Here is a 12583-nt window from a genome sequence, read left to right as displayed (position 1 = left end):
ATACATATTTGTACTTCTATATGTCAGCCCTATGTATCTTAATATAAGCAATGTATAAATATCTTAACAATAAACTAAATACATTACTAGTACTTCTACCCGGTACACATACAGCACAGATGAATGACAAAAACTATTCCTTAAATGGAAATGTCATGCATGTTACCTGCAACCCTGGTTGCTCCCAGAACATTGGGACAGAGCCCCTGAGCTGAACAAAGGAAGAGACATCATCCTCCAAGTATATAGTCTGAAAAGAGAAAACATAGAAGAAAAGTTTCATCATTTTCCAAACATCATATCATTTAGAGAATGCAAATCTGGGGCTATTCTTTTTCAAACTTACTCCCAGTTCAATTTGTACTCTGTAGTTTACAGCAGCAATCCCGACCATTCTGCATATGGATGTTAGAGAGAGGGTGTCCTCCAGAGCTGAACTGCACTATTTGTAGCACTGGGGACCAACCTGGTTCCTAAGAAAAATAACGTTTTAGTTGCCAGTTTAATTTCTGGATGTCCTAAGATGACGCCCGCAGTCATCCAATAGGAAGCCACGTCGTCATCCCCCTAAGAACATTGCTGCTTCTTATTGGCCTGCTGGATGGGTCTGGGATTTGGCATCCATTTTACATTTACATTTTACTGTCACTAAAATAGTATCTCAGGAAACCAGAACAAAACATTGTGTGGTTCAGTTCTAGAGGATCCCCTGGTTCAAATTCTGTAAAATGGAAAAATAACACAAGAAGTCGGGATTGCTGTTGCAAGTCTTTGTTGCAGCGGCTTAAAACATTTTTTTGGACTGTGCCAGATTTTAAAACCATTAAACAAGGCTCTTTGTTCTGTATTTAAGAATGATTTAAGCAAGATTTATGCTGTAAAATAAGAAAGGGTGAGGTTTTCTAAAATCATGAAAATCCCCTTTTCTTTGAAAATAAAGTGTAATTGTTGATTGCAAATATTAAAAAGTAGTGGTACTCTACCCCAAAGTACCATCTCACTTCGATCACTGCCTTTCGGTGCCAAAATATCTGCTGGCACACGGTGCCACAGGCAATTGTGAAATCGTCTCATAACAACTCGCAATTAACATAGAAAAATAGAGCCCTTGTACAATAAATCTCATTTTCTATCAAAAGAAAGTGGAACTGTCAATGTGTACTGCATCGACACACTTTATTCGAGCAAATACCCAGTATGTATCTGGCAGATACCTGGAATGCGCCGCTCCTCACCTCTGACAAGCCCCGTTGCGTTTGCCTTCCCAGCCTGGGTTCATGCCTGGCTGACGGGCGGCTGATCTGTTAAATGATAATGATTAGGATTTAATAGGCTGCAATGCTTCGCGTGTCTACCAGATGGCATAAATTCATGAATTGTAATGCAGTATATATATATATACTGTGCAGTATTGCAGCCAGCGGGAATAAAATGCTTCAATCCCTGCCTGGAAAATAACCCAATGCACTCGGGCAGAAAACAGTCACAAACCTCAATACACCCAGGTATACCCGAATTCGTGGGACTAGCCGAGCTCGAATAAAGTGTGTCGCCAGTGTAGATAGAGTAGTGACAATCTTTGTTTGAAAGTTTTATTTGAAGTCATACTCTGAATCCCCTAGAACTATCCTCACAAGTCACAGGCATTTGGGTTGTGAGGTCATGCATCACTATTACAGTAAATACCCAGACATTGATCCCTCTTTTCCCTGAACTGAGCAGGAAGCTCCTCTTTTGTGGGGATTCCTCATTGTGCTACTAAAGAGCCACATGTACAAAAGGCACCAAATGCAGCAGAAGCACACGTGGCATCCCTGCCACAGAACCACTGTGATGATTTTAGTACGGCGATGAAGAACTCAAAAGCCCGTTCACATTGGAGTCGGAAGGGGTATTATGGAATAGCATTGCTTAGTAAATGTGGGCCTAGGTCCTTATTGCATTTACAGGACAATACAACTGTATGTCACCTTCAGATGGAGGAAGCTTTGTTTTACCCACAGGTAATACATAATACCGTATTATAACGCAGAATGGCACTGTGTTTCCATAAGATTCAAGCCCAGTGATAACGCAGAATATCACAACACATCTCACCATAACACTCCAGCGGTGTAACAAAAATATGGAAGCATTTCACTAAGTTTACATAATATATACCATAACCCTGGAAAGGAATGTGAACAGACAGGTTGGGAGCTATTTACCTGCAAGCACTTCCTTGATGCATATACATTTATTAACTTAGACTGATGTTAGGAGAGTATTTTGAATCAGTCACAAGATCAAAACGTACGAATTAGATATTGATTTATAGGTTTAACTATTTTGTCTACATTACAATTGAAACCTGGCGCTGGAAAAGACACTTAGTCCATGTGATACACAGTTCTTGAATTGTCCAAATCCTTGGTGGGTGATGTTAACAATTTTCTTGACCGGCTTGCTTTTCAAGAAAATTGTTAAGAAAATTGTTAACATCACCCATCAAGGATTTGGACAATTCAAGGACTGTGTATCACATGGACTAAGTGTCTTTTCCAGCGCCAGGTATGCGCTTCTTTTCCTTAACCCAATGCTACTTATGCGAGTTGTGGAGATTACTCGCATTGTGGGAAACCTTGGCAGCTCTAATCTGTATTGTTAACACAACTGGATTTGTTTTATGTATTAGCACTGTTATATGTTCACATTATTTTCACATTTATAGGTTAAGCGCTGACAGGTATAGGGTGTTTTAGTTGGTTTATTTCACATTACAATTGAAACGTAGGAAAAATCCTGCTGAAATATGTTGTTGTCACTATGGCCAATGCATGTCTTGAAAACAAAAATTTCTCTAATATATCTATAACGAATATCACGATATTGCATCAACGGCAAATTATAGCCTTACTGAAATCAGTGCTCAGCAACTTACTACACACATCTCTGTCTTATGAAGACGAATGAGAACATGGACGTGTTTTCAAAGATGGCAACCACGGTCCCCCACTAGGCCCGCAAGATCTGCCGGATTTGGCAAATATTTCTTCATTCACAGGAGGAGAAATCGTGGCAACTAAACTGGAAATTATCTCAGTAACCTGAAGGTACATGGAGCTAAAAAAATAGCACTGTCCCGCCCCCCGACACGCCCCCGGATGGCGCGCTAACCAAGGCCAGGGAAACCACCCGCTTTCACTCAGCCTCAGCGCGCCTCCGCACGGGCTGAGTCACCATGGACTCAGCCTAAGACTCACAGAGATCTATGTATTAACTAGTGCAGTAGTATTCATTTTATGGAGTCAATCAAATACTACAAATTCCTGACTTTAAGAATGATTGCAACCAGTAAAAAACAAATTAAACAAATCTATATATATATATATATATATATTTCACATAATTGCCAACAATTCATCTACAGGGGGACCTTCACCATAACAAGTGGACTCCAAAATCCCTCATCTTTGTCTTACCCTATTCCATTTCTTAGTTGGTCCTTTGACCTTCTAAAGGGGATATCTGACATTTTCATTAGACTAGAGCAAATAAGGTTGACAATACCCCTTCCTTTTAAGAGAACCTGCTCTTGAATTAAAGAAACATTTACAATTCATATTTAAAAAAGAGTTAAAAGACTATTCATTCTTTAAAGTCCCTCTGCCTTACACAGCTTAATTAGCAAATGTCCCATGATGTAGGCAGACGCAACCAGTAAACATAAAACAAGTTTAAAGCTGCATTCCAAGCAACATCCTACACGTGTTTGTCTTTTTAATAAATCAGTTTTGAGAAAATACTTGTAGCATTTTTTTAAAAACAACTTTAAATTACATTTTTTATGTATTATAATGTAACAAGCATTTTATGTTTCTATAGCAACCATTTACAAAGTCACATCTCCTTCCTCTTCTGAAACAGACTCTGGAACACCCCTTTTTGAGCCCTGCCCTCTCTCTAGCAGTGCACCAATTGTATCTAGTGACTGCCTGGTCACATGATCTTCCGCACAGAACTTTGCATTGTTGGTCCTCTTTTGCTGCACCGACAGCCATTTAGTGAACTTCCGAGCCGAATCTTCGCCGATTGATCGTCAACTTAGCTAATTACTTATCATTGTGTGGATTGTATTGATATACATGTTAAAGGGAAAATAAAAATAAAATGTTAGAAAAAAAACTAGCAGCTTGAACTGCTACTTTAACATGTATCAGCGCAGTTGTCAGGAGCCCGATTTTTATCTCACAAGGGTGCCTTCCTTCAGAGACACAGAATTGCTTTGAACACTAGAAAGCATTTGCATTTCATTTTACATAGTGTTTGGAACTTCAAGAAATGTAAATTCAATGTAAATGTCTGTATGGTTTGGACAGTAAAGAATTTTACATAAAATCTAATTTTAACTTCTGTGTAGAGATTTTTCTGGTGCAAGTAACAACAGATGCATCAAACAAAAACACTGCTATATATTTTCTTGAACAAAGCTGCCATTTTCTTTAAACAAGGCAATATTTGACACATTGTCAGTATTTTAAAGCAGCAGTCTGTGATGATCATCCTTTTGTTTTTGCAGGTTACTTTTTTTTATACAGTATTTACTTCAATCGATCTTTCTTTGTCCCTTTTTTATTTAAAAATCCGATGCTCTGTTCAGGAGATATTCATGTTTGAAATGTTAAGTGTCTGGGAGGTTAAAATGTAGCTCTCTTCAAAGATATGTGCAGCTCAAAGGTTACCATGGAAACATGAGAAGATAGAATAAAATCTGGATGTTCCGGGCGGAAAAATACTAACATTACTTGAGTTAAAGTTCCATCTACCATAGATAGCCAAAAAGCAGTCATACAGCGCAACAGCCAACAGAGACCAGTGTCCAAGTAATCAAAAAAATCATTATAGTAAAAAACGGAGGGCAGAGCTCTCCTACGCGTTTCGTGCGTGATCACACTTTATCAATGAGTGTCACTCTACCATAGCCTGTTGCCCCAAAATATTTAACCACTAAGGGAACCAGGGTGTCTCCGGCGCTAACCTAATGGGAAACCCCTTGATTCCTGTGATTTTTACAAGCAAAGCTATTTCTTGGTATTTAAATCCTATGCAACTCACGGGCCAATAGGAAGCAAATGACGTTGTGGCTTCCTATAGTAAAGCGCGACGTGGGAGTTTTTCACCACCATTTTGTTTCTGCAACGTGCTACTTTTATGTAGAATTCCAATTCTATTTCATCTTGTTGTTAGAAAACTGCACTAAGCATAATTCCAATTCTCTTTTTCACACCGACAAATAACTCTCTTTATTCTAACAGGCTTAGAAACACTAATCCATATATAATTCTATTGCTGCTCAATAATGCTACTGAGTTTGCTAAACTATAATTCTGGCTTAACTTTACATTAAGTGTTTTTTTTTTTTTTTTTTTTTTAAACAATAAAACCTAGATGAAATCAGGTTAAAAAAAATAAATAACATACATCAGTAAAAATAAGGAAAGAAGTAATATGTACGCGTGTCACTACATGCTGATATTTGTATAAAACTAATTTTGCTCTAATTCCATGCTTACTTGTACAACAAGACTGTGACGTAAGCCAATCACAGCGCGATATTACTTTGCTACATTTCCCAACCTCCACTGTTTACCTGTTCTGTGTTCTACAGGAAATGCGTCAATGTCAGAGCTGCAGGACACACAGCAATTGTGAGAGGGTAAAAATAATTACCCAGAAAAATATTGAGTGGATTGATAAACAGGTGGAAATCCGCAAAAACTGATTTCCCTACAGAAAGAAATATCCTACATGTGTTTTTTTATTTTATTTTTTTAAATAAATCAGTTCTGTGCTATGAGAAAATAACTCTGGATGAAATTTTGTATGTATTATAATGTAACAAGCATTTGATGTTTCTATAACAACCATTTACAAAGTCACATCCCCTTCCTCTTCTGAAACAGGCTCTGGCACAACACTTTTTGAGCCCTACTCTCTCTAGCAGTGCACCAATTGTATCTAGTAACTGCCTGGTCACATGATCTTCCACACAGAACTTTGCATCTTCGGTCATCTTCTGCTGCACTGACAGCCATTTAGTGAACCCCCAATCCGAATATTCGCCAATCGATCACAGGAGAACGGATCGAGCAGCAATTTAGCTAATTACTTATCATCGTGTGGATTATATTGATGCACATATTGAAGAGGAATATAAAAATAAAACGGCAGCTTGAACTGCTGCTTTAATAAAACAAGCTGCTCATTTACCGAAGGGAAATCTGTCAATACTGAAAACACAGAATACCATTTGTGGATTAGGGTTGCAAAATATACAAAGTTGCACGTGTTGCTGTTCAATCATTTCTGTGCGCACCTCACCAGGATGCCATGAATTATTTAGAAACATTCAGCAGTTACAGTACCTGCTCGGTCTCGACAAAGTTAGAAACGTGTCCGTCATCATCTGCTCCGCGTATCTGGAACCTGGCACCAGCCCGCACACAGCTGATCCGCGAGATCAGACAGGCTTTGGCTTGCCGATGCGAGGCGTACACCGTGCGGATTTCTACCCCGCCACAGATTACCTTCAGTAGCCAATCTGAGCAATTCACCTGATAGTCTTTCAAAGGCATGTGCAACAGCCGGTTCCTGCAAACACAATTCAGTGTATCGGATTAGACTTTGTTGTAGTATCTGACACCCCTTACTTTCTCTTACTACCTAAGCAATGGGACAAGCAAGTCAGGGAGAGTTCAAGTCCAGTCATTTTTGAGAGCTTCAGCAAACTAAACTTGTCTTATTGCAAATATCCAGGATGTTATGAAAGCAAAGTGTCAATAGTCAGCACTTCTGTAGGATTCAGTCAGACACTTGTGTGCAACTGGCCTAAAAACTTTTTCCTGACTGGATGGAATAACAGTGATGAGATGATTTCTGCTCAAAAATGTCTTCTGTAGGCAACTTTATTACATAGGGTGGCAGTAAGGCTGCTGCAATTTATAGAGCTATGTGATGCTCTGATCTACACAGCAGAGACAAACTGGAAGGGGGAACCGAGCATTTTAAAAATAGTGTGGTTATGGTCCAAAATCACATAAGGAAAAATTGAAAGCTGCCAGTATAAATATAGGAAAATAATTAATGTGGCTACTTTCTCACCAACTCCCCAGACTCAACAGGGTCTGAGCCAGGGGTACGCAAACTTTTCAGTCTGCGCCCCCTGCCTGCTCTCCCCCCTTCCGTTACTGTACCTTGTCTCTGGCGTCAAATGATGCCGCAAGGTCATGTGATGTCGCATTACCATGGCATCGTGTTGTCCGCAGCCGTCGTAGACAAGGTAAGGGAAGTTACAGAGGCCTCGCATTTAAATGCTTTGGGGAAGAGCGCGGGGCCTCTGTAACTGTTGCGCCCCCCTCAGAAAATCTTGTGCCCCCCTTGGGGGTGCACCCCCCCCCACAGTTTGCGCACCCCTGGTCTAAGCTATGGTTTGGGGTGTGGGTGCTGTACATACAAAATCAGCGACAAACTGTACAATGCCATAATAATAATAACTTTATTTGTACTGTATAGTGCTTTTCTCCCAATGGGACTTTGCACATTTAAAGCTAACATTTACACACAAATTAAAATGAACACATTAAACTATAAAAGAAGCCAAACACAAGATAACATATAGTATATATATATATATATATATATATATATATATACATATATATATATATATATATATATTATATATATATAGTAGGAGCAGCAAGGCTAAACGCTCGGGCCCCAAAAAGAGACAGAGAGATTCTGGGGACTGTTAGGAGTTCACCAGTGGATTGCAGTGAGTGGGTCGGAATATAGGGAACGAGGAGCTGCTTCAGATAGTTGGGCTCTTGATGTAGGGCTTTGAATGTCAGCGAGCCAATCTTGAAACAAGTCTGTCACCTTACAGGCAGCCATAGCAGAGAATGGATAACAGGTGTCATGTGGTAAGACCGGGTTTGGTTAGTTAACAAATGTAAAAATAGCTAAAACCAGGGGGGACTGCAGCACCCCCTGCACCAATAGTTCCAATCCCCATGTCAAGCTCCATTATGGGTTAACTCACCCTAAAGGGCATTATGTCCATTTAACTTGAATAGGCGTTAACGCCCATTTGGGTGCATTTACAGCAACCCGCAACCAGCTTGACGAATAAGAAGGCAGTAGACTCCTACAGAAATGTTTCAGAAGATGGACATGAAAAATTGCTGATTTAGATTTCTCTGCTTAAGGACAGGCTACACCCCAATTAAGAAACTAAAATAATCTGAATGGTTTCATGTAAAGGCATTCATTTATGTGTTTAACCCTTTCGGCGGCGAATCTTCCGGGATCACGGTCTTGTGGTCGCTTGGGGTTGTGATCACATGGTCATGGGCCAGTGCCACTTACATTCCGATTACGTTTTAATGCGATCTCCTTCTAAACAACAAGCAAAAATAGCATGATGTACCCCGTACATCAAAGGCCTCTAGTATGCCTAAGGTTATGTTGTAAGTGCAGCAGTAGGGATGATATCAATAAAGGTTAAATATCAATAAAATAAAAAAAGCTTAATAATATCAAGTAATGAACATCTCTGCCATCACTGACCAGCATCTCTCTGCCGTCACTAATTTTGATTTCAGCTATGGCTGTGACTGTGGCCAATTAGTAACAGCGGGTGGGGGGGGGGGGGTTAACCTTTGGAGTACACCGTGATGTACCCTGAACATGAGTATGCCATACTATAAAGGCATTTTATAGGAAGAGATTACTTTCACGTCACCAGGGGCCAGCCCGTGACCACGTTACACCAAGCAATCATGTGGTCGCGGTCCAGAAGGCTGGTGAGACTCGGGTGTTGCCAGGCTCCTGACACTCAAGGGGTTAAAAAGATGTCATTTTAATATGAAGTTATCACTTGAGATGGATTTCGTAGTAGTAGTAGTAGTAGTAGTAGTAGTAGTAGTAGTAGTAGTAGTAGTAGTAGTAGTAGTAGTAGTAGTAGTAGTAGTGATTATATAGTTACAAGTTATGTGAAATTACATTGATGTCTACGATCCCTGGAACTTCCTATGACATACATGACCATCAAAGTGGTAACATGGCAGCCCTGCTCTACATATTATTATTATTATTATTATAAGCTAATCTAGCGGATGCGGGGGGTCCCACCTTCCGTATCCAGCTACCGGGCCCTGAATTGCTGCCGAGCCCAAACTCTTCCTAGATGTTGGCTCCCCTGCTGGGTCACCGGGCCTCCCTCCCCCATCGGTAGCACCAGAAGTTGGGCCCACATACACCGGAGGCTTTCCTGCAAGGTGGGGGGGGGGGAAGGGGGGGGGGTTGTGTAGTATTATTGCGTGGGCTGTTGCTTGATATTGTACTTTAGTGCTTGGGAAGGGAGTTGTGTGATATTGTGCTGGGGGGGGTAGAAATTGGGTGTGCGTGTTGGGTGGAATTGTGTGTGCGGGTGGGGGAGAAAGGGGGAGGTAAATACATAGGGGGGAGTGTGATAAATGAAATGAGTAAAAGAGGGGGGGGCCTTGCACAGGTGCAACACGGGGGGAGGGGGGTTGCCAAGTGGAAACTCTAGTCCCGGGCCCTGGGAAAGCGGTCGGTGGCCCTGCATCTAGGTCATTGATATCTTTATTTATTTATTTTTAACAAAATCTGACACCTATAAGTATTTTTTAAATCATTTGTTAAAGCTACTTTGTAAACATTGAACTGACATTTGGGAGGGGTTTGATTTCCTCTGGCTGCTCCCATTTGTCTGATGTCACTATGTTTTCAATGAGTTTGTACAGGCAATTTGTAATTAATTTCAAGATGAACAACATAAGCACATACATGATTAAATTACTTTAAGGAGGCCGATTAGATTGTTAAATTGCTTACAAAAAGTTGTTTCTTTAGCCGGCTAGGTAGGAAGGCACCTTTACTGTACGTATCAACTGAAATCAAATATAAAAGGAGGATGTAATTTACGTACACGGTTCTATTTCTTACTAATTAATGACTACTTGCATGATATTTAGTTACCCCCATCACAGCTGTTTGGACCTCTGACAATCTATCTCCTTCAGTGGTTTTCCTTTCCACCTCTCCTGGCATTGTGTACAGTTGCTTTCTACTCAATATTTAATGCACTGTTCTAAAGCTCTCTGCATGTTCTCTAGATGGAGGAAGCTTTCCATTCAATTTAACTGACAATGTCCTTCCGAAACTGTGGCAATCACATTTTCCCTGAAGCAGAAAACACATTACTGTAATGTACCACTTGCTAAGCAAACATCAATACAACTTCTATTAAACGGTATCAGCTTCTTCCTAAACTCTCTGAGGTTTATAGTAAGCAAAGTGCAGAATTTTTTTTTTTTTTTTGTTGGCACACAGTAATTTAAAAAACAAGTTTGACTTGCAGCTTTGTCAAATGTAACTTAACTTTTGTTTTCTTCCTGTCATCTCAAAATATCTAACTGCTAATTTAGAGGCAATTCAAGTGGCAGTTTAAAAAAAAACAAAAAAAAAACTATTTTTTATTTTAATATACTGTATGCAGCCATTGATTACCTTTATTGATAACCAATGACCTAAGCTGTCAATGGTTATGTTCTCCCGTAATTGATCAGTAAAGATCCTACTTCCCAGGGTTCACTAAATGGCCGCCTTTCAGTTTAAATCAATCCTTCAGTCAGTATTACTCAGCAGATTATTAGTCAGGGTGGTTTAAAGAAGCAATCCATACAATATCTTACATGTGTTTATAAAAAATAAATAAAAAATCAGTTCTGTAGTATTAGATAATAATTACTACTTTTTTTCTTCATTTTAATTCAACTCTTAATGCAATTTTTAATGAGTTTTAATATAATGAGCATCCTCTGATTTGTACAGCAGGTTTTAACACACATTCCCAGCAGTGCAAAATATTTGCAACACTTTCCTGTTTGTAATAATTTGTTGCCAATATTCCCAGCAGTTTGAGCTGCAAACTGTAACAATACCTAATGTTACCTTAGTAATATAAGGATACATTGTAGCTGCTGAGTTACACTGACTGAAGGATTGATTGAAACTGAAAGGCGGCCATTTAGTGAACCCTGGGAAGCAGGATCTTTATTGACCGATTACGGGAGAATTAATTAATCGGCAGTTTAGGTGCCGCTTGGATTACCTCTAGGTCACCGGTCAGATACTTTGGATGACAGGAAGAGAATAAAATATTGATTGAGATAGATGCAAAATTACATCCCATTATAACAGAAACATAGAACCATGGAATTTGAAGGTGAATACACATTTGGCCGCCTAGCCTGCCCATTTTTCTATCTGCTGCAAAACCTCAGACCCCATCAGATCATTGTTTTTTTTTATATTTAATATTTAGTATAGCAGGGGTGGCCCGTGGGCCACTTGATGGAATGGGCCAACCGCTCTGGGGGGCGGGAGTTCCACCTGTTTCATCCTCCGTCTGCCTTTTGGCCCCTCCGCACGCCAGAAGTCTGGCTCCACTCCCGCATTCGCCTGCGGGGCCCCAGCTCCCCTCTGCGGTGGGACCGGAGGCCTCCTGCCCCCTATCCCCTCCCCCCAAGGTAAAACTCAAAGGTGGGGAAGGGAGGGGGCGCAGAATTGAGTGAAATGGTGGGGGGGGGAGGGGAATTGAGTGAGACGAGGAGGGGGGGCAGTAGGACGGTTGCCCCACCAAAAATATTTGTGCCCATTTATGGCACGGCTAAAAAAAAACGTTGGCCACCCCTGCAGTATAGCCTTGTATCTACTTTATTCCCTTACTGTATCAGCCTCTACCACCTCTGGTAGAAGGATATTCCACAAGTATACAACTTGTTCCGTGAAGACGTACTTCCCATTTCCCCTGAGCCTGCTACCCTAAAGTTTCAGAGGATTACCGCTTGGTATTATAATAATCATAGTTCTAGTTCTTCTCGTTCCTTAAAATATGTCTCTCACCAGCACCTTGTTAAATTCCTTGATATATTTTATAGTTTCAAATCTTATCTCATCCTTTGCAACAAGCTGTGTCACTTAACTTAATGTCTCTACTTATGCATAATAATGACAGCAATACAATATTTAACTGTAACAAAAGAGAAAAGTACTGTAGGCTGTATAGTTCTTCACCACTCCAGATTAAAAAAACACTACCAGTTTCACAATAAAAAATGTTTTTAACTCTCAATAGTTCTAAATTACACTGTCCTTTATCTAAGGCTCCATTGATTATAGACTCAGGCCCATATTTACTACGCTGTCTTCTTCCATAAAACACCTTCCATTGCTGGAAGATACCCAAGTCAATAGGTTGCAAGGTGTCTTCCAGCACCGGAAGGTGTCTTATGACGGAAGACGGCTTAGTAAATATAGCCTTTTATGTAACACATAACTGCCTATGCCAAGTGCGTTCAAGATGGTATTTAACTATAGAAAAAGTAAGAGGAAATAACACAATCAATTTGTGAGCAGCAATCCATGCTGTTTCTGTATTACTGTTGGAGTCCCATGGTGCTGCATCACGTTAGCCCCAGCTGCTCGAACATATTCATTGGGACTAAAACACATGGGG

At 40.2% G+C, this 12583-nt stretch overlaps 1 protein-coding gene across 2 annotated transcripts in view; it reads right to left on the bottom strand.

Annotated features, from left to right (window-relative positions):
- Positions 1-12583, bottom strand: part of SYNJ2 (synaptojanin 2) — a 162245-nt gene that overhangs the window by 103869 nt on the left and 45793 nt on the right. For both annotated transcript variants that reach the window (XM_075596992.1, XM_075596993.1), the window contains 2 exons: positions 6405-6630; positions 167-250 (listed from right to left, as the gene is read on the bottom strand). In XM_075596992.1, the coding sequence (XP_075453107.1) occupies positions 167-250; positions 6405-6630 (310 nt within the window). The remainder of the gene's footprint in view (positions 1-166; positions 251-6404; positions 6631-12583) is intronic.

The sequence above is a fragment of the Ascaphus truei genome, chromosome 4 (assembly GCF_040206685.1).
Source record: "Ascaphus truei isolate aAscTru1 chromosome 4, aAscTru1.hap1, whole genome shotgun sequence".
Classification (NCBI taxonomy): Eukaryota; Metazoa; Chordata; class Amphibia; order Anura; family Ascaphidae; genus Ascaphus; species Ascaphus truei.
This window is presented reverse-complemented; position numbering and strand designations above follow the sequence as displayed.